Source organism: Hippocampus zosterae, chromosome 14, assembly GCF_025434085.1.
Source record: "Hippocampus zosterae strain Florida chromosome 14, ASM2543408v3, whole genome shotgun sequence".
In the NCBI taxonomy this organism is placed as follows: Eukaryota; Metazoa; Chordata; class Actinopteri; order Syngnathiformes; family Syngnathidae; genus Hippocampus; species Hippocampus zosterae.
In genome coordinates, this window is record NC_067464.1 from 4130175 (window position 1) to 4153398 (window position 23224).

Here is a 23224-nt window from a genome sequence, read left to right on the forward strand (position 1 = left end):
GGATGCTTTGCTTCCTCAATTCTAACCTCAGTGCCACCCAGTCCCCATTCGGTTCCAGAAGGATCCGAGGAGAGACCAAGAAAAGGGGGTGCGGGAATTTTACTGATGAACTCAAGACAGGGCGGCCCGGTAGTCCAGTGGTTAGCACGTCGGCTTCACGGTGCAGAGGTACCGGGTTCGATTCCAGCTCCGGCCTCCCTTGTGTGGAGTTTGCATGTTCTCCCCGGGCCTGCGTGGGTTTTCTCCGGGTGCTCCGGTTTCCTCCCACATTCCAAAAATGTGCATGGCAGGCTGATTGAACACTCTAAATTGTCCCTAAGTGTGAGTGTGAGTGCGAATGGTTGTTCGTCTCTGTGTGCCCTGTGATTGGCTGGCAACCGGTTCAGGGTGTCCCCCGCCTGCTGCCCGAAGACAGCTGGGATAGGCTCCAGTACCCCCCGCGAACATGAGTGTCCGAAGGAATGTTAACGAGATCACCTGAAGTGATCCGCCGCCCCACCACCATTCGCCGCCTGCCCTCCGCCCCCCCCCCCCCTCCAGGGGTTGAAGTTTGCCGGGCGTAAAGCCGTTGTGGGCAAAGCAACACTTCAGGCTCAAAACAAAGTGTGGCGCGGGAGGGGTAGCGGGAGGCGCGGGTGTGAACTATTGCACCAGCCAGTGTCAGCATACGGGCCTGCACCTGCGCTGCGCTATTCACCGCCATGTTTACACACTGTCAGCTACAATTAAAAGCCCCCGCCGGGGTAGACGAGGGTGCCCGACCCTCAGCAGGGCCCCCCTGCGCCCATACTGGGCCCTTATGGATGCCCAATTGAGCGTAGTGCTGGGTTGATTGAATTAACAACTCCGTCTCGGCATGGGACCGCCAGGGTGGGTAAAAGGAGGGGGTGGGGGGTTGTTGGTGTTTGGAGAATGGGTCAAACTAGGGGGCGGGGGGGGGGGCAATTGTTGAAAGTGTCCAGCAAAGCTTTCTGTTGGCAAAGCAAAGCTGGAAATGTGAACTGGGGACAAGCAAAGGTCTCACTCTTCACAGGACCAGCCAGGTTCACAGATGACGCTGGAAGCCATCTTGGCACCTATTCCCAAACTTTATCTTCATCTGCAGCACGCCACCAACAATCGTGCATCCACAGGTTAATTTTTCCCCATCTCGCGGATGAGAATTGCATGTTGCCGCCTTGGAGCGATCGCTCAAAAAGTAATTAAGAAAAAATAATTCGATCCACGTTGAGAAAAAACCGTTCTCCACACGTGTATGACTTCATGGAGTGCTTTGATGCGGACTCTGTTCTAGTGAGCTTTTGACACTAGATCACGTTACTGTACTTGAATGTTGGTCATTCTCGTGGTTCGGATCTTTGTATGAAGCGCGTGCAGCAGAACCATCGGCAAAAAGAAATACCCTCAATAACTTCGCTGAACATTCGACTATGTGCCACTTTTCCAGTTTTCGCTTAAGAATCGTGTATGTTCCCCAAAGTTGAGCTACCAAGTCGTAGGCTGAGAAACTTGGTGCTTGTGTGTGTGTGTGTGGGGCGCTTATGCAAATTAGCCAAATGATGATGTCACGATACATTGTGGGTAAGAGATACTGCATACCGGTACTTGGGCATGCATTCCAGAGACCCAATTAATTATACGCAAGCGAATAAAAAGTTTGAAAAATAATTCCATGATATGTCCCCTTTAAATTTCAAATCTGGTCAATTTGACCGGCAATGTTAGGAAAAAAAACAGCAAATAAATCCCACATGGATGTGTGACACTTCATTGGCTCTGCAGTAATTAACCGCCCCCCCCCTAAAAAAAAGTACCTGTGTGCGATCCAAAATGCTTTTTAAGCTATCAAGCCAAATAAACAGAGCATTTTAATGTCTCTTTTATTTATTTATGTGTATTAAAAAAATCCCCCTGCAACTACAGTGCTGCGTCTCTCGCGTGGAGATTTTCTGTGTTTATGTCACACGATAGCCGACGTTTAAACAACAATCAGTTAAAAATGTCCACGATGGCCGAGGCTGACGTGTTTGCTCTTCAACCGCGAGAGAGACACTCGGAGCGGGTCTCTGCCAAGGCCCGACCAGCTGGGTCAGCACCAAATGAAAATGAACAACTTTTGTTTTATGCTTTTTTTTTTAAGTTGTCGTTTTCAAAGCTTATAACTACTCCATCTTAGTGTTTTATTTACATTCTGTATATAACCATTTATTTCATTTTATAAATTAAATGGGGATTATATAGCTCCAAAACGTGACCTCTTCGATTCTGCCGCACAAAATTTGTTATAAACTGCTGTTAATTAGCGGTATGATATTGCCGATGCTAAAATTGATCTTAATTCTGCTGTTAGCTTGTTCTGTATAAAATGTACGAATTTGTGTTTGGAACAGAAATAGATTTAATAGAAAGATAAGATATTGGCTAAACGTTACAATAAACAAAATGTTAACATGAATCGATGAAATCAAACAGATGTCAAATGTAGAATTTTACAATTTTCCACTAACCTGTGATACTGACTGTAGGCGTGGCTTCGAACCAAACCCGCCGCCACCCATTGGTCAAACGGAAACGTCAATCTTTCTCCCGGCTCCCTTTTTTTTCTCCTACGAAAGTAGGCAATGAAAACTCGTGGGCGAAGAGAGAGAGATACAACCTGCGGATACAAGCGAGCACTCGTCACAATCAAGAGCTGTGGCGGCCACGGTCGTCCCGCGCGTGCCACTATGATGTGACTGCTGACGCAAGGAAGAAGAAGACGAAGAACAGATTTGAAACCCCCGCCGCTGCCATGTTGTCTTCGCGCATCGTTGTTGTTTTTGTAGCGGCGACCTGTTGCTGTCACCTCATGGTGCCCGTGCTGCTGCTGTGCTACCTGCCTCACGTCCACGCCGGCCACAACAAGCCGGCCAGCAGGGTGAGTCGCAACAGGTCAAATATGACATTCAAATGAGCTCACCCTGAAATGTCATGACTTTTCCTAAAGTGACCTAAACGGCATAAAAAAAATATTCGCGTCCACTAAAATGAATTTCAGAATTTGTTAGGACGGTGGACCCCCCGCATACTCGCGGTGCGGCACCCGCGGATTTAGCTAGCACTAGTCCCCAAAACCCGCGAATAACGGTAAATGGTTAAACTCGACACTGTCCATTCCATAAATGTGTTATTTTCTGATGGTGCAGTGGAAACTGTGTATAAAAGAGAACTTGAATGAGGGAATGAATGAACTTGAACCGTCTGTTTCCACCACATTAGCATAGGTTCCTGCTGAACCGTGCACCTGTGAGGGTAACGAAAGTCCAAGTTATGTACACTGGCAGCTTGAGATGAGTTTAATTCATTCCATGACCACGCGTGTTTAGAGAAACAAAAATGAACAGAAATGTTGCACTCAACAGACACTGTACTCTATAAAAACACAATGCTATGACGTGTTCTCTACATACAATCACGTTTTTAAATTATCCTGACTTTGTTTGCATATCACTGTTTGATGAAAAACGGATCAAGTGATGCCACAGATTTGTTTGCATTCTTGTTGTAATGTGATTTCAGACTTCGCGATTTATGCTTTTGCCACACTTAATTGGAACAATTTTGTGATGTCATACTGAACACAAGATTGCAAGTGACGGTGTTTAGTAAGTTAACAACTCTAATTGACGTAGATAAACCGTCTTTGATATTAATTCATAGGTCATTTGTCTTTATTTAGAACGAGTCCAACCAATAAGACCAAAACATTGGAAATGTGATTTAGTTTATTGCAATGCACATCAATTTACTGCTTCTTAGTTAAAAATTACAAATGACAAATTCCCTGGAATCGCAATCGAAAAAAAAAAATCATCATTAGTTTGTTTTTCCAATTTGTTCAGCCAACCATCTTCGTCATTGATTACCGCCACCAACTGCTACTAATCCTTTCACTGCAAAAAATGGTGCGTGAATTGATAGTGGCCAATGGTGTGAAGTTAAATGCTGCCATCTGGCGGTGGGGGTCCGCAGTGCACTCATCTTAAAAATTTCCCGGAATGAAAAAGCAAAACAATCAGGCAAGCTGATGGCACCAAAAACTTGGAAGTCAAGGTACTTGTATCTCAAGGCACCACTGTATGTGTTTTTTTTATGGGACAGTGGGAAGCATATGCACAGGGGAGTTTGAAACGGTGCCAAGAACTGTCTGTGATCCCTACCACTTTTGCGCAGGTTCCCACAGAAGTAGGGCTGAGTGAGTAGTCGATCTAATTGAGAGATTCTGATTTTTAAACATTTATTTTACTACTTACTGAGTTCTACTCTTTTGGAAGACTGCTGAAGCATTTTGCTGAATAATCAGGAGTGCTTATTGCGTCGAATTGTCAATGTAAGAGTTTTGGTCAGCTGTCATACTACGCTGGAGCAATTTCACCAAACATGATGAAAAAAATAAATTAGACTCTCTGTCTGCCGGCTTCCAAACATAACAGTCGTACAAGTTTGCTGATTAAGTTGCGGTTGGCGGCGAGTCTGGAGAATGAGAGAGGAAAAGCTGTTTAAGGGCACTTGAAGGTAACATTTGTCTTTTGGATGATTCCCAAATAAAAGTGAAAGGCAACACTCTTCTCCCGTGATGCAATCGGTGCCCGGAATTTCCCCACGACGCGGGATAACAGGAACTTTCAGAAAGGCTGAGTCGCTTCATTACTCACTTCATTGCCGTCAAGTGACAGGACCAAACGAAGCAAAAGTGCAAACAAACAAGGCGGGGCTCCCGCCCGGCATGAGCGCATAGCATAATTTTTGCGGCGGGGAGGAAATAAGTGCAGCAGAGGCGATGTTTTATTGGCGTGCGGTAAATGGCAACAGGTGTTGGGCATACAGGTACGCCTTGAGGGAAAGTCCCGCCCTGTGTCGAAATTTTGAGAGGAAGGATGAAGAATCGACTTGGTTTTCTTTCCCGTAGGCAAATGATGTCAACACAAACGAGCTGGCCCAGGGTCAAATTGTTGCCGTCGGTAAGCCACAGACAATTTGAACATTATTAACTGTAAATACAAGTGTGAAAGTGAGTCTGTGGCTGGCGTTAAACGATGATACATTACAGTGGTACATCTACTTAGGAAATTAATTGCTTCTGGAATAAATTTCTTAAAACTCAAAAATTTTGTAAGTAGAGACACCTTTTCCATGTAAATGCTCTAATCCGTTCCAAGCACCCCCCGCCCCTCCAAATTCAGACGTAAATATTTCCCAAAGCATAAAAATGCAATCGAAATACGGAACAAATACATGTTACAATTAGATTCTTGCACATTAAATTAGAGTTGTGCATAATGTAAAAAAAAAAAATAAAAATGATGGGAATTAAAAAAAAATTTTTTTTGCCCTCTTTAGTTCATGTTCTCCCTCAGAAGTGGTTTTTGCCTGGCGTTTTGTTAAAGAACCGATCCAAGGAAGTTTGCTTTTGTCGGCTTTTAACAATCCTTCGAAAATGTCCAAGGCAAACATCAGCATAGCGAGCGATCGCCTTGTCCGGTGAACACTTTTTCTGGGTGAGTCACATTAAAAGCACAGAGGTGAAGAACGGCGTATAGGCGGAACTACTTAAAGACGTACAAATCATCATGTCTACATTTTATGCTGGTGGAGACGTCTGCTCCAAAGCACAAACATTTTTTGTTTTTTGTTTTTTTAAATGAGCCAAACCTCTCATTAGGAATGCCGGGGCTCCACTTTTTTGGGGGCGGGGGCTTTTACGGCCCATTGGCAGATGTCCTGGATGCCGACTCCCATCAGTGACCAATCACACATGAGTTCACCCTCGGAAAATGCCTTTTTCATGCTCAATTGTCTGCCGTTCCAATCAGGATAATGAAAGCCAGATCTGACATTTGCCTTTTTCTTGACGCTGAAAGCTTCAGCGGGGGGCTCTGCTCATTTCATGAGTGCTACGAATATATTTCTCATGTTTTATGATGAGCATTGCTCATTGCTGTCTTTGGAAATTCATTTGTAGTTCATTCGTCACTTTTGCACGTTGACATTTACAATGTCTCCATTTGCAACAGTTCACCCCGCTTGCGCATTATGTGATTTTATTCTATTTATGTACACTATGGGGGCAAAAGAAATCATTTTAGAATCATTCTGTCATATAGTGCTGCTTTCCGTTGCACCCAATGGTCTTTCAGTAGACCTCAATGCCAAATGTTTTCTCCAATCGGCCTACTTTGCTTTTTTACAAAACAAAGCAAAAAAAAATCTTAAAAATCTTATTTTTACAGCCCATCGTAAGGCAAAATGGTTGACGACCCTTTCAAGTGAATTCAGGGATTTGCTGAAAACGTGCAATGAATGAAAGCTGTCTTACTCACTTGTGGAGATGTTGCATTAAATTGTTTCACATTAATTGAGATTTTTTGTTTTGTTTGTTTGTTTGTTTGATTTGCGGCAGGATTGAAATGGGGCCCAGTGATGCACTTTGAAATCTGGCATGAGTCACTATTGAATTACTTCAGCACCTTCATTCACGTTTTGTTTTTATTCGGCCCAAGCCTGTTAGCTTGCAAGCTAGTTCTGAACTAGAATCTCTTGTCATGGCAAAGAAAGCCCAGCGACCCGGTAGAATATATCCGAGTGAGTTAACCGGTGAATATTCGGGCAGTAGGTGGGGGGGGGGAGACACCCCTGAACCGGTCTCCAGCCAATCGCAGGGCACACAGAGACGAACAACCATCCGCGCTCACGCTCGCACCTAGGGACAATTTAGAGTCTCACATTGACCTGCCATGCATGTTTTTGGAATGTGGGAGTAAAACGGAGTACCCACAGAAAACCCACACAGGTCAAAGCCTTGTTTTGAACCCTGCACTTTTGTGCTAAGCAGTCGATCGGGGATGAATTTGTTTATTTATTCATTTATTCTGATGTCAAGTTTTTGCCAACGCCAACTCGTCTGCAGAATCCTATGAGTTTTTTTTGGGGGGGGGGGTGGTATGGAAAAGCTTTTTCAAGATGCATGGCTTTGTGGAGCCTTCCATGTGTAACTTGAATGACTCATGTCTCTATATTCAGTGTGTTAAGTCAAGCAGTCAAGTCACGTGTATTATTTCGCTGACTAACACCAACCTTGAAACCTTTCTTGAACGATTCAACCAAAACCTGCCAGCATCTGCCAGACTCTTCTTCTTTTTTTTTTTTTTTTTTAAATCCTCATGAGCTTCAGGAAAGTTCCGTGGGTGGCAGGACCGTATGACTAAGCTGCAATGCTTCTGTGGGAGACTATGGTTTATTTCTATTTAATATCAATGAGAGAAAAAAAATCAGATTTTAGATTAATGGGGTCTTTTATAAAAATAAAAAAAAATCTTTGCGTAGGTAGAAGAAGGGCTGCATCCATTAAGGCGCTGAGTCATGGGTGGTTGGGCGGCGCAGTCGGTGTGTGGGCAGTGGCCAGACTTTCTGGCTCGTAAGTAAACTGTAAATGGTCTTTCGCCGCTAAAACGCTTTTCCACCTTTTCTCAAAAATGTCTTAATATCTCCTGACTCACCGACTGATGATGCAGGACCAACGGAGACTCTGGACCAAAAACACCACCCCAATTTTACTGTAAATTGACGACTGTACCTGTAGGGAGCGCTATTCTGGCTTCAGTCGCACCTTTCGTCATCGTTTTCCAATTTGAACAAACTCCGCAGTCAGCGATATGCCAAAACCGACGTATAACTTCTCTCAGACGCAACCTTTGCTCCAAATATTTGTCACTTTCTGGCATTTTTCTGCACTTGTGACACACCGGCTAATTTTATACCAATGCTGCTGCGGCGGGAGACGACTCCCGTCTTGATTGCCTAGCCAGGCAGTCTTTAACTTCTGTCAACTGACATCTTTGCTCAATGTATTTCCCGGGAGTTGTTTCTGCTTTGGTTTTGTGGGTTTTCTTTCGGTCTAAAATCTGTCATGTGGTCTTAAAGTTTAGACGTTGCCGCAGAGACTGACAGAGTTGTGGTTTGTGTGAGAGGTCACAGAGCAGGTGGACACTCACAAAAAAAAAAAGAAAACTCGTAAAATGAATGTTTTTCATTTGTCACTTGTTGCTTGTTAGAATAAACATATGCCTGTCACTAAGCCACTCCCCCAAGATTAGGCCGGCCAATCAATGTGGAGTTTATATCTGACACTGATGCTTTGCTAAATTCACTGATAAATTATCCACAGTTGTCAAATAAGGGAGATTTTGGGAACCCGTCATGGTCAATGCAGACTCTGCCCAATGTTATGTGGTTGTTTTTTTTTTTTTTTCGTTAGTCGAGGGCTCCGGATAACGTTTTCACCATGGCAAGAAATATGCTGTAGAAATGTTGAGTATAAAAATTCTTCATCCTTGGGGTATTTAGACGATAGCTGGTCACAGACATACTATTAAGACCACTGGTAATTTGTTTAAGTTGGGGGGGTGGGGAAGCAAAACGTCCATCCATTCGTTATCCCTCTTCTTGTTAATTTATGTGATTTCAGTGGCTAATTGGCGACAGAGACAACCACTGCGGCGGCGCTTGCACGCGACCGCAGGCCAAGCCAGTGTGCGGCTCGGATGGACGCAGCTACGAGAACGGATGCGAGCTGCAGAGGGCGCGCTGCAAAGACAAGACGCTGACGTTGGCGCACCGTGGCCGCTGTCGAGGTGAATAGACCTTTTATGTGGATTTTACGATACAACAGTCCGCACACAATGCTAAATCCTTATTCAGAAAAGATGACGCTTAAAGGCCTCCTGGCCACCGGGGGGCAGTCATGTGCTAAGGGCCACGTTTTGGCTTTCAGGAAGAAACTGGGCGAAAGTCCAGCAGTCAGCGGTGGTGCTCCCACCTACGCCGCCATCTCTGAGCGGGGATACGGTGCAAACAGGTAAGCACTGTGCACAGAAGGATATTTTAAGAACAAATCACAAATCGGAAGAAAGTCTTTTCTGGCAAAACATTGCTGAATGGATGTATTTCAGTCAATTCATTTCATTTAAAAACAAAATAATACAAAGTCAATACACAAATAAATTAAAAAGGTAAAAAAAAAACACCTTATGGGAAAAAAAATTGGAATGTTTTTGGGTTGTAAAAATATAATTTTAACATACGGGGATTGCAAAAGTGCCAGAACTCGGTGAAAAATAACCTTGATATTAAAAGATAATAAACATATAAACAAAAGGAAATAATTCCTTGAGAAATATACATTTTCATACAAAAAGTACTGTTAATTAAAAAAAATCATAATTTTAACAGTTACAAATGGACCAAAACGATGAAATATATACAGTATAGTTACAAAAATAATACACCCTGAAAATATGAAATTACAAGTAAATTATTGTCAATTAATATCAAATGCATTTTGTATTTTTGGAGAAAACGATTAAGAGTTACAATTTGCCTTATATTTACCGTATGTAATATACGTATTATTTTAATTAAAATAATTTCTAATAATTTTTGTGGAATTAAAAACTATCACAAAGGCTTGAAAAATATACATATCGTATTCACATACTGAATTTTATTTTTTTAAATAAAAAACCTTTCAACACTATACGTGTTTGTTTTATTTCTTTTATTCCGAACAAAAAAAAATAGCAGAAATGAAACAAAAGGCCTTGATTAAAAATACACAGGACATATTAAACTTTCTTGGTGTGGACACAACCTGAGATAAAAGCGCATCCCCCCCCAAAGGAGATGTCTTTGATTTTCCGCCTCTTAGCTGGCATGTAATTTTTCACAGACCTCCCATCATCCACTGGCTCAGCAGCCCAGATTGATCAATGTGGAGTAAAAAGGTCGGAACTTGGCATCTGCTTTACCCGCCTATCTCCCTACCCCGCACCCCCCACCGTGACCTTTAGGAAAACAGCACCTTGCACCAGATCCATTTTTGGTCAAGCCGCGTCGTCTTTCCCGACGGTAATAGGCAGTTTTGTTCCATAAAATCATGGGTGCGTGAAGGAACGCTGGGCGGCTCTGCTTTGATGCAGCTTTGGTTAAAGTCGGCAGCTCACGGTCCGAGCTGGACTTGGCTGCCTGGACACTTTTAAACATAATGCAACCAAAAAGGAAGTGGAAACAATACCCAAAGATGATTGATTCGGTTTTGGTTTGGTTTGGGTAAGAACGGCTGTTTTCTGAGTTTGCTCATGTGTCGTTTGCAAGCTGAGCCATGATCGGTCATTACTTGAGCCCTGAGCAACTGTGATGTCATGTTAAGTCGACAACAATAACAAAAACAAACACCAAAACAAAATGGCCGCCCCAGAGCTGGATAAAAACGGATTTTATTTTTCTATTTTCTATAGACGCAATATGAATGAGAATACCTTCTTTTGACTAGTGGGGCCGCAGAGAACATACTTTGTTTTATTGTAAAAAGAAAAATGGTTGACTGGACTTTCCCTTTAAATAAAATATAGAATATTTGGTACAAGTGAAACATGTCATGTTGAGTTCAAGAAGTAAATGTTAACATTCTTCTTCTGTTTGAATTCTTCTTAGTAAGTCACACTCTGATCAAGGCCACTGCAGCCATCTAGTGGCGATTTATTGTACTGAAATCACTGCCTCGATACTGGCTGAGGAGGTGCGCGAAGCCCTTTATTGAGATTTTTTTTTGTTTTGTAAAAAACACCCAAAACGTTTTTGCAACCATATTTTTTCCGCTTGTGCGATAAATGAATTAATCAACGAAGGAAAAAGGAATCAGTTTTTGTACACTGTTTTCAACATATTATAAGGATGTTCTCGCCTTTGGTTACAGATGAGGGTCAGTCCAAGTGTCGCGTGGAGAGGAGCCAGGCTTTGGGGCAAGCCCGGAGGCCACAGGAATCCATGTTTGTTCCTGAATGCAACGAGGATGGCTCGTTTGCGCAGGTCTGCTATGATGATGATGATGACGGCGGTGATGGCAACATCCGAACAAAAGGGTCGTTTCAAAGAGGTATCGTAACCGTGGCTTTGTGTGGCTGCACAGGTGCAGTGTCACACTCTGACAGGCTACTGCTGGTGCGTCACCACCGACGGAAAGCCAGTGAGCGGCTCCTCGGTGCACAACAGGACTCCGGTGTGTTCAGGTACTGCCGAAAGTGAGTTTCGAGGTCGGGGGGGTGGGCTCATTTGTGTGTTCTTCAAACCTACAAAAGAAATACATGAAGACAGAAAATATCACAACGCTCGGAGGCGTATATTCTTTATCCTCAAAGAAATGACTAAAAAGACAGCATCTTAATCACCTAAGTAGTATTGTACCGTCAAAGAAGAAACACAATTCTTAGTTTGTGTCTACATGACCGCACTATATTGTACTGCCACCCAGTGGCTAAGGTGGGTACACCAGAAGGAGCAGCACAATGAATTGAATTGCATGAAATTATGATAAATATGAAATTCCCATGTAAAGTTTCCAGCTTGGCAAATTGACAGAATTTTGCAAACCCATTTCCGTAAATAATCATTTTCAGCCCAATGAAGTGAAAATTCCCCACGGCACACCTCATGAATGGCACGGCATTCTGAATTAGTTTTTTTCCCCAAATTCCAACGCCGCGCAACCACGAGTCACTAACTTGGCTGCCGCGCTCTGGCCACCTTTGACGACGAAAACCCATTCTTCTCCAGTTGTCATCACCAGTCTGTCTGAACACTTTACATCCTTGCAAACTATTGTTACAAAATGGCTTTCATGCGCGCAATCTGCTTCTGACTGGCTGCAAAGTCACTTTGCATATATTACGCGGAGGAACGTACAAAGGTTTGGAAGATTTTCTTCAAAAGAAAAAGGCTTCCCTATCCTACTGTCCAGACATGGAAAGAATATGGGAGATTGTTGTCACGTGTAGGACACCGCTACTATTAGCCAGAAATTCCAACTGCCCCCGCCCCACTTAATTTTGCTTTTGGCTTAATTTTGCAGCCTTCCTGTCTGTTTTTCCTCTTGTCTATTCATCTATATTAGAAGATGTCTGTCTTCTACAGGTTCCATCTCAAATAAAGGAGATTGTTGTCAACACAGCCAGTACTCGCCTAAAGTTACAAAAAAATGTCACTGGTGCCCTCCTTTATCAGCCTCCCTGGTCAGTCAGTATTACTCTCATCTTTTCATCTGTGTGACAGGAGGGTACTGCCTTCACGATGTTCCATGAAGCATACTGGAGATTGTTGTCACATGTAGCACACACGCAGGAATTGCCAGAAATGACAGCAGTACCATTAATGTCACTTGAGGGATTTTGTGCAGCCTCCTTGACCAGTTTTCATCCATTTTAGAGGGCCTCTCTTTCTGTTGTCACACATCGGAGATAACCAGTACTTGCCAGAAGTTTCTTGTTCTCTTTAGTAACCTGTTTCCATGACGAACATGAGGGATTGTTGTCCAGTGTGGGAAATCTGTCACCGCACGGTTTTTAAGTGCGGTCATTGACCAGTTTTCTTCCAGTTTTTTCATCTATCTTACAGGGCATATATATTTTTACATATTACATATTTTCCTCTCGTCTTTTCATCCTTTATGGAGGAAGTGTCTTCAGCGCGTTTTCTGAAGAATCTGGGAGATTGTTGTCCCATGTAGGGCAGTCTAGTACTGCGGAAACGAGACTTTCCCGGCAACCGTTCTTCATGTTTTCCTCCAGCCAGCGAATGACATTCACCGACACACACGTCATGTGACAGGCATCAATCATGTGCCGTATACATTCGCAGGAAACTTCCATGAGTTTTTGGGAACACACGCCGGGACGAGCGCATTGACAGGTAGTACATCTTACGATCCAAATCGCGACGGCTCATCGTTTTTTTTCCCGCCTTTTTTATTTATTTTTTCTTCTTTTTACTCTGGTCTTTGCATCCGCGAAGCATGTCGCCGCCTGCATGACCTGGGCCGCAAACTCTCGATTTGATTTTCAATGCATCGCAATTTCAGGTTTTTCCATTCGGCTAACGTGGTGATCGGACGCTTCTTCAAAGCTTGGGTTGTAATGCAAAAAAATCACACTTACATATAGAACGACCGTCAGTTTATGATATTCTAGACGTTCAATAAAATTCCATTTTAAATGAGTATTTAAACTCTGTTCAACGTAGTCGCTTATCCACAGGATGACAAAAGATTGCCCCTAAGCTATAACTTTAGTTCCAGAATTAGCCGCTTGTCAGTATCCCCCTGAAAACTGAAAACAGTTTTAAAGTTTTTTTTTTGTCAATGAATTAATTTTTGGCCCATCCTTGACTTAGTCGGATAATTTCCCCCAATTAGCCTGTTCAATAAAGGTTTTCACTATATGTACCGTTCCAAATAAAATAGGAATACAGGTTCCGTTATACTCCTGTCCTCAACTCAACTACGCAGTACTCACAGAATGTTCTTGTAAACCAATCGAGTCGTTCCGTTTGCTTGTACCCCGTTTGAGCTCGGATCAATCCACCCTGACCGCAAAAGGGGCTCCGAATACTCTGGATTATTTGCAGGAATGTCGTCGTCGCTGCCGCTGTTTTCTGCTTTGTACACATCTGCGTTTTCGCTCCGCAGGGTCCGTGACCGACAGACCTCCGGGGCCACCAAACTCCGGGCGAAAAGGTGAGTTGCGCTCGAGAAATGTTTTATTTGGTTATTTTCAGATGTGGTCAAATGACCAAAATGAAGTCATAGCATTTTTTTTCTTAATGCGTCAGTTTGCTGGTCTGAGATACGCTCCGGAAGCAGTGTGTCAGTGTGTCGACACCTTATTAGATTTAAGGGCCTTATAATTTTTCTTAAAAAAAAAAATCTAGATTGTATAAACTAAATCCAATGCAGGTTGTCTGTGCTTTGCTTTCAACTCAATTGCTTCCTCAAGGAATGTTCCAGATGCTCCAAAGCTGCTCGTGGGTGAGTATTTTCCGGGGGGTTACGTAAGATTATCATTCATTCATGACCTTGATTTATTTATTTATTTATCTATCTATTTATTTATTTATTCCCAAGCTCAAATTCCAATGAATCCGTCCAAACTAACTTTCCCAAAATATGTTTGCTTCAAATAAAGCCATATTTAATTTTTTTTTTTTTAATTACACCCGTTTTATTTTGTGGGGCGAAAAAACAGTCGTCATTTCTGCCTGCTGTTATCGTTTACACAAACCCTCTGAGAGATCTTTAACTCATTCAGTACCAGCCAATTCTGGACCAAGTCTGAAAAGACGTTTAAAAACGTCTTTGGGAGTGAATGAGTTAATTTTGCTGATTGAAGATTTTGGAGTAAATTTTGGATCACAACAATTCCGAAGCCATAAAACATTGCCATCTATAACAGGGCAGAATGTCATATTGATGCGCATTCTCTTACTATTGGTCCCTGCATAACGTAAGTGTTAGAAATAGTACAAATAAAACTATGGTATGTTAAGTGAAGAAAGGTTTAAAAAAACAGATCAATATTGATTCGTTTTTGTGTTAAAATATAGATTAGATAATTAGAGGAAATCGCATCCCTTCCATCCGTATTATTGTGATGACGTCGGTAGTTATACAAGTGCAGAATAGCCTTTTACCACTCACTCATTAAATCCATTCTCACATTCAACATTTCATCCCGGTTCAACTTGCTCACCACCAAACACAAAACCAGACTCTCCCGTATAACAAACCAGGCCACCCAAATATGTGGTTGACTTCACACACCCTTGTCTGAACTGGACATCCGTTTTGGGATCAGGAAAGCCACTTTGAGGATCCATTCCATCCCCTTCCCCAGTCATTCCAACTACTGCCATCAGCCAGAAGGTACAAATTCCCACTGGCCCGGAAAAACGCCTACAAAAAAAAATCTTTTATTCCATCTGCTGGAGCCATCGTGAACAATTTGAACGAATACAATTTTCGACGCACAGTTTTTAACATGCACTAGTAATGTATTTTTTTTTAAAAAAGTTGTTCATGTATTTATTTATTGCTTCATTTTTATTCTGTAAAATCTTTCTTGTTGGGAATGTGTGAATATGTTTGTGTGCCCTGTCAAGGAAGAATTTCTATCACTATCGGGAACAGACAAATCTTAGCTAGCTAGCTAGCTAGCTAGCCTTTTGAATCCGCACAGCTTCTTTAGCATCCCAACACCGATAGCACACCCCTACCCCCTGGCTTGTAAAAAGGACAAAAATATAAAAGGGAAAAAGGAAAATAAGCCACTGCCAAACGAAAACCAAGAAAGAGTTAAGTTTACTGGAAATGATGATGGCGCAACCCTCTCTCCCTGGCCCACCATTATAGTTTTTGAGTTGTTTCGAGAAACATTTCCTCTTTTCTTGAAGAGGGGAAAAAAATAACAATTGAGGAAAAAACCACAATGTCAAAACGATTCCACCAGACGACACAAGTGTCATAGCGGTCTGGCGTGTGTGTGTGTGAACGTGTGTGTGTGTGTTTGTATGCTTCTTGGTCTTAAAAAAAACTGTTAATGTGAGGCTGTTTGATGTCAGCGTGAGAGCTATTTCTATCTCCGTGTGAGTGTGAAGGACATTTCGAACAAGCGGGTGGCCATGCTTTGTTCTTCTGTTCTCCGTGTGTGCGCGCGAGCGTGCAACGTTTTTGTGTCCACCTTGGCCCGGGCCATGTGCAAATCCCAACCATTCAACACTTGTGGAGAGTAGATTGTATTAACCTCAATAATGGTAGTCTCTTTCCGTTTCTTTCTCACCCTCAATCCAGATGACGGCTCCAAGCCTACGGCCACCGTGGAAACCCTCGTCCCCGCCGAAGGCGACGGTAAGGGTCCTCCAAGTTTTGCCATTTCAACACGTAATCACCTCCGGGAGTCTCACGTTGAAAAAAAAATAGATAGGCAGGTGTTAGGGACACTGGCAGAGAACCAAAACCCGGTTGGCAACTAAAGTGAGGACAGTTCTTACTTACTTATTTATTTTATGTGATGTATTTATTGAATCGGTGAACTGCCAGAACAGAAACGAAACAAAAAAAATAGTTTGAAGCTTGCCTTCAACTAATATTGTCAAAGTCGATTTGAGCCGTCCTCATATTTGTGAAATGAAAGCCAAACTTTATAAACTATCCATCTGCAGCCAGCCAAAAATTGTCATTTGATCGCCTGCGGATTACGCAGTCAGTTTGTCGACTCAAATTGAAAACGACTGTGTCGGTTAACGATGTAAAATGTTGATGTGCAAAAATAATAATAGCCAAGGGGCGGCTTAGTGGGCCAGTGGTTCGCGCGTCGACCTCGCATTGCAGAGGTCGCGGGTTCGATCCCCGGCTCTGGCGTTCCTCTGTGGCGTTTGCATGTTCTTCCCGTGTCTGCGTGGGTTTTCCCCAGGTGCTCCGGGTTCCTCCTCCCATTCCAAGAACATGCATGGCAGGCTGTGTGCGCGTGGATGCTAGTTCGTCTCTGCGTGCCCTGCGATTGGCTGGCAACCGGTTCAGGGTCTCCCCCGCCGACCCACCGAAGACGGCTGGGATAGGCTCCAGCCCCCCCCCCCCCCCTGCGACCCTTGTGAGGATAAAGCGGGTCAGAAATGAAGAAATAATAGCCAATCAAAATGTTTATTTTGAGCTACAACGTCAAGCACATCAGGGCTGCGAGGCGTCACTTTTATTTTCACACATTATTTTGAGGGGACTTCTGCTGTCGTCAAATTGTTGTTGTTGTTTTTTTAAACCATTTTTCAAAAAATAGGGGGAAAAAAGTGTTTTGTTGTGTGCAGAATTTGGAGGAATTTTCATCCATCCATCCATTTTCCGAACCGCTTAATCCTCACTAGGGTCGCGGGGGGTGCTGGAGCCTATCCCAGCCGTCTTCAGGCAGTAGGCGGGGGACACCCTGAACTGGTTGCCAGCCAATCGCAGGGCACACAGAGACGAACAACCATTCACGCCCACACTCACACCTAGGGACAATTTAGAGCGTCCAATCAGCCTGTCATGCATGTTTTTGGAAAGTGGGAGGAAACCGGAGCACCCGGAGAAAACCCACGCAGGCCCGGGGAGAACATGCAAACTCCACACAGGGAGGCCGGAGCTGGAATCGAACCCGGTACCTCTGCACTGTGAAGCCAACGTGCTAACCACTGGACTACCGGGCCGCCCCGGAGGAATTTTTATTTGTGAATTTTTTATTTATTTAATTTAAAAAAAAAATTATTTGTAAATTTTTTTTTTGTATTTTTTTTTTTTTGTTCAGCCTTGTGAATACTTTCCGAATGCACCGTAAAAGCAGTGACCAGCCGTCATAAATAATTCCTCCCGCTGCCTTGCTTGGCGGCGTGTAAGGTTGCCGTCGCTCACATAACATCCGTCTGTCACTGCAGAGGTAACCGCCCCCACGCTGTGGATCAAGCAGTTGGTTTACAAGGAGAACAAGCAGAACAGCTCCACATCCAGGAAGCAAGGTGAGACTTTGCGTTTTGGCGTGACGCCCCACAAAGTTGCCTGTGGACATGTTTTTTTGTAAAGAGTGACATGTGAACGCTCCACAACGTTGTGCATAGTCACGTTGATATTCCGGTAGCCTCCGACTTCCATTTCCAACATTGTGGGAGTCGATTCTGACATGTGGCCGCTCCGCAATGTCATCTGCATCCATGTTTGTTTATTCCAGTAACACTCTGGCATGTGTTTGATCCACAATGTGGTCAACGAGTTGCCTCCCCCCCCAGCCCCCCACCCCCCAAAAAACACAACTTGGTTTCATTTTACGAGCAAACCATTTTGTCTGGCGAACCGCCGACGCGCATTTTGACCAACACGCCGCATTTCCTCTCATTTTAACTGCTCGCTTTGAGAGAATTTCGCAGTGATTATGGAACAGCTGAAAGCCATTGGGGGAGGCGGACGGACAGGAGAGGGACCGGGTGGGGGTTAACTGCGGCGAGGAGGCTTTGAGGATGAAGGGAATCAGACGACGACGGAGGAGGAGGAGGAGGAAAGATTCGGCCTGAATGAGGATACGGACCGGCGCTTAAAAATTCACTTGGCGCGGCGCCTGGAGGAGCGGAATGCATAAAATAGAGCCGGTCTGTTCTCAGCACGTCATCTTTTTGTCTGCTATATAAAGAAGCGGCAAAATTGTTCCGTGATTAAAATGACTTTGTAGGTTTCAGGTGTCGTTTTCAGATTTTTAGGTGAAATTGTGCCGTTCCTGTCAAGGGAAGAGAAGTAATACAATTAAAAAAAGAAATGTTTACAACGCTAGATTGAGTTGCACTCCATTCACATGCCTGAAAATAATTTTCTTCAGCCAGTGCAGTGTAATGTCGCGATATTAAACACCGGACACGTTGCAGACATCTCCGCCTACGTTATGAGGTGGAAATAGGGGACTCTCCGCCGTAATGGGAAGCCCAAGGTCATCCTCTGAGCACACTGAAGACGCATGACCGGACCGCTAGCACCAGTTTTCAGGCTGTTGCTAACTTGGCCACTATCAAACTTGCTGTGGCTCGACCTGTTGACTTGACAAGTGTCGTCAAGAACGTGACGTGACTAGTCGCGAATTATTTGCTTTTTGCGGTGCACCGCTATTGTGTGCTTTTAATCCGAAGGCCTGACTTTAACGGCTTTCGGAATGTTGATGCCACTGAGCTGACCCGGGACGGTAGTCGTTGCCCGCCGTTGTGAATAAAAAGCTAGCATTGCGGAATACACCTTGCCGGATGTTGGAACTCCTTTCCTGGCAGTAAAACTGGAAGTAGTAATTATCATGAATCAAAATATAGCGGTTTTGTGATACTGTACAAATATGGGCTGTTGATTTGCCGTTGCAGCTCATTTTTTGACGCCGCTTTTATTTTTTTTCGACTTTTAGCCAAAACACGTTTTGGTTCGTTTCAACTTTTGGACGCGACAAGGAAAAAACATTCTGATGAAAAACATAAGGTGTCATCCGAAAGCCAAAGTCATGAAGCTTTGAAGGTACGACGTGTGACTCAAATGGAAAACAAAAAAGCGGAGAAAAGTCGCCTCGACATCTTATTCTCCTCATGCCGAGACCACCGGCGGCCGCAGCGGGACTAATCGGCTCCATGCTTTTAGTTTACGCGCGCCATATTGCCACCATCTTGAAATGCAAAGGTACTAAACAGTTTTGCAGCTCAAGGCCTCACTTCTCCCGATCGTCGCGCTCGTGTCTTCGGAATGAGAAATGGCCCAAATGGACGCGAGTGTAAATAAGGCGCGACGGGGCGGGGGGGGGGGGGGGGGGGTGGATGACGCAGAAGCATCTTAAGAGCACGGTTTCGCAAATATGATCGTATTTTATTGCGGTGTTTGGCAAAGTGTCATTCACCATGACAAAGTTGGGTCTCCGGGGGAGGGGGGGGTAACCACTGCGTAAACAGCAGAGGCTTATAGGATTCCTCCCTTCAAAACACGCATTTTAGGTTCCTTGAAGACTCTCTCCATTTTTTTTTTGGAATGAGTGTAAATGTTTCGTCGATATGTACCCCTAATTATTCATTCATTCATCTTCCTAACCGCTCGATCCTCACTAGGGTCGCGGGGGGTGCTGGAGCCTATCCCAGCTGTCTTCGGGCAGTAGGCGGGGGACACCCTGAATCGGTTGCCAGCCAATCGCAGGGCACACAGAAACGAACAACCATCCACACCCACACCTAGGGACAATTTAGCGTGTTCAATCAGCCTGCCACGCATGTTTTTGGAATGTGGGAGGAAACCGGAGCACCCGGAGAAAACCCACACAGGCCCGGGGAGGACATGCAAACTCCACACAGGGAGGCCGGAGCTGGAATCGAACCCGGTACTTCTGCACTGTGAAGCCCACGTGCTAACCACTGGACTACCGGGCCGCCCTTACCCCTAATTAATTAATGCTAATTAAGAGAATGGTTGAACATGTCCTTATGGTCGAGGCCTTTTTCACAATGCGGGGGTGTCATTTTTCATTGGTGAATTTTCATGAGTTTTGTATTCATTCTTATTTTTTTTTTGTTGTCAGATTCCAGTTAGTTCTGTCACCACTGTGGGTTTTTCTTTCATGAGCAGAGCGGCGACCCCAACAATTTTGTTCAGAGTGGATGGATGAATTTTCCTTTGTTCTCTGTTGGGAGGTTGAAGGGGGGGGGGGGCGTGTGTGCTTTTACAACTTGAGGAAACGTTGTGAGGCAGAAATCAACCAAACGATCTACGTGGGCATATACCGTACATCATTTTCCAATCATTTTTGTCATGTTTGAGTGGTTGAACGCAATGTCTTTCATAGGCTTTTTGAGAATATATTTGGCAACGGCTGTGCGAGGATGTTTTGAAACACTTCTGATACTCAATTTGAATGAATATCAAGTTTTATAAAGGATCGTCGGAGATGGGCACTCAGAAATAACGACAAGACACTTCTGGCTACCAACAATAGGCACTTTATTGGTCCCACACAGAAATGATAACACAGTTCAAACAAGTTGTATGAAGCTAAAGAAATCTTACCGTATGCCATTAGGGTGGAGAGCCAACACCCTCAGCAGAGTGAGCGTCAATACGAGCTGGGCGTTCGTACGCTAACCCACAGCAGACTCTGCTGAGGAGCATCGCTCCCCTCCTTTTATCCTCCTAAAGTGTGTGCATCGGGAGGGGTGAGTGGCCATTCTCATCCCTCCCTCCGCCACACTGTTTGTTGTGTAATCAAGTGGCATTGATCACAATCACGTTTTGACAATTCAAGCAAAGCAGACTATGAAGTCGTCAAAGCAGGCTCCAGAGTCCATCTCTGAACTTGCTTAGGCAAGCAAGTCACCAAGTCATGCAATCATCTCAAAGCAGGTTCAAGAGTTTTTCACTGAGAAGATATACATTGATTAAAGAAAACATCACAAAATATCTTAATATACCAGAGGAACATCAATCAACTAAAAAGCTCCGTTTGCCTGTTTAAAAGTAATGTCTTAACCAGCTTTGTTTTACTATCTTGCCAGGAGAATTGAGGTTTTTAAAGCGGATGCGTTGTTTAAAAATGTCGGGAAGAGCAGAACTCGATGATATAGCTAAAAAAAAAAAAGATGCCATATAATTGGCCTTTTTTTGGTTGCACTATCTCTGTCGGTTACACGGTTTGATCAATTGTGTTCTTTGGCGTCAAAAAATATGGCTTGTTGGTGCAAATTTTTGAAGGGTTCACTCACGTTTGCATGACACTGTGCCGTTTTTGGAGGTGTTTTATTTTATGGTGTGTTGTGTTTTTTGTTTTGTTTTTGTCAGGGTGTTGAAGGTTTTTTTTGCATGCTTTTGACATGCTCGGTCGGGGGAGTAGGTTCAGCACATGACCCATCTGCTGTTTCCAGACTACTTTGTGAACGTGCATTGAGTTTGTTCGTCATGCTTCTAGAGAAAGTTCCTTCTTGCGACCAGGAGCGACATAGCGCCCTGGACGAGGCCCGGCAGAACCCCCGTGAGGCCGTCTTCATCCCCGACTGCGGGTCCGGCGGCCTGTACAAGGCCGTCCAGTGCCACCAGTCCACCGGCTACTGCTGGTGCGTGCTGGTTGACACCGGACGACCCATTCCGGGAACCTCCACCAGGTAATGAACGTGTGTTATTTCACGCCGCCTTTGTCGGCTGTTTTCTTGTTAGCAGTACGGCTTCGGGCAGTTGACGGAACAAATTGTTGATTTCCATTTCATTGAAGCAAAAAAAAAAAAAAAGTCATGCCATGTAAACGGGGTGAAGGAAAAAAAATATTCTCACTCTGTATTTAGGTCAGTGCGGGTACTTCGGTAAGTACTGAAGCAACTAATGTGCTTATGTAAAGGTACAATGGACTCAACAGACACATTGTTTCATGGTCCAAGTTGCCACAAGATGGCGGTGAAATACTACTTTTGTCAAAATGAAGGTCCTCAACTCACTTCAAAACAGTTCCTTGGGCCCAAGATGCCACAAAATTGTGTCAAAGTAACACTAAAAATTTGTTTTCCGGCCAGTAATGGAAGATAGGTTCCTTAAAAACCTGTTGAAGTATCAGAGCCCGACATTAATGGTGGCCCGATGGCCGTGATTTCGGTCCAACATGCTTCTTGCAAATGCTGGCCTGACTGGCCAGTAGGGATTTAGCTATGCGCTCAAACGGGCTTTTGCTAGTGCTGTCCTTGCTACTTCACTTTTTTTAGAGGCTATAAAATGTTGGGAGCCCAGCTCAATCTGGGATCTGAAGCCAGGTTACTAATTTAAGCACAGCAGGTCTTTCACTCTACCGACAGATGGGAGACGGCTTTCTTTTTCATCAAGCTCCCACTCCGTTCCTGTCTTGTGATTCTCGTCCCAACAGGTACCAGACGCCAGAATGTGACGGAGCCGCACGTTCTCGCAGCTCCGACGCCGAAGATCTGTTCCAGGGCCGAGACCTGACAGGTTTTTGTTTTTTCTTCAATTTTTTTTCCTGCCGTAGTCAAAGTTAACCTTTGGATGGGGTTCCAATGAGCCACGTTGACAGCGAGAATGTCATTGTATCAACGGGCACGTTGCTCTCAGATCCAGAGATTATTTTTTCTACGTAAAATCACATTTTGTTCGGAACATATGACTAAATTTTTGACACTGTGCAATGGGCAATTATCCAATTTCACTTCATTGGGCTTAAAATAGGGCGAGGCAATGTTGTTGAAAAGTGTATCCGCTGTACAAAGTATTTCGTAGGAGTCTATATTGATTTGTATTGAATTTTTTTGTTTAACTCTTCAAAATAAGGACACAGAGGAAATAAGCTAAGGTTGAGTAAATTTATTTTAAAATCTAATATGTAAATTTTGTATATAGTAATATTTATGTAATATTGTAAATTTCCCCAGTGTGGGACTAGTAAATGATATCTAATCTTAATATTTAACGAGGCTAATATTGCAGTTTATTTTTTTACAGGTTGCCCCGTGGGGAAAAAAGTTGAGTTCATTACGAGCCTGTTAGACGCCCTGACCACGGACATGGTTCAAGCCATAAACTCACCGGCGCCCTCTGATGGCGGGAGGTAGGCAACGACGATCTAAACTGCTGAATCCATCAGATTGTCTATTGGGAAGTACTATCAGTCACGTTATTTCCAGTATATAGCGATTTTCTGGGAGAATGCTCACAAAATTGCTTCACAGGAGTTATAATCACAGGTACATTATAGAACATTTCAAAATACGTTTTAAATTGTGTCTAGTTTTATAAGATTTAACTGCAGCATTTGATACAGTGGCTCACAGTATTCCATTGAGTCGTTTG

The 23224-nt window shown here is 43.8% G+C and overlaps 1 protein-coding gene across 8 annotated transcripts in view; it reads left to right on the forward strand.

Moving 5' to 3' along the window:
• The first annotated feature begins 2611 nt into the window (after positions 1–2611).
• smoc1 (SPARC related modular calcium binding 1) overlaps positions 2612–23224 on the forward strand; it is a 29533-nt gene continuing 8920 nt past the window's right edge. For 2 of the 8 annotated variants that reach the window (XM_052087076.1, XM_052087070.1), the window contains exons 1-12: positions 2614–2917; positions 8504–8669; positions 8810–8893; positions 10790–10902; positions 11003–11102; positions 12727–12777; positions 13553–13600; positions 15677–15766; positions 17323–17403; positions 21348–21540; positions 22287–22369; positions 22877–22982. In XM_052087076.1, the coding sequence (XP_051943036.1) occupies positions 2792–2917; positions 8504–8669; positions 8810–8893; positions 10790–10902; positions 11003–11102; positions 12727–12777; positions 13553–13600; positions 15677–15766; positions 17323–17403; positions 21348–21540; positions 22287–22369; positions 22877–22982 (1241 nt within the window). In that variant the 5' untranslated portion in view covers positions 2614–2791. Of the gene's footprint in view, positions 2918–8503; positions 8670–8809; positions 8894–10789; positions 10903–11002; positions 11103–12726; positions 12778–13552; positions 13601–15676; positions 15767–17322; positions 17404–21347; positions 21541–22286; positions 22370–22876; positions 22983–23224 lie in introns of all 8 variants that reach the window. The other 6 variants (XM_052087071.1, XM_052087077.1, XM_052087072.1 and 3 more) reach the window with 6 other exon arrangements.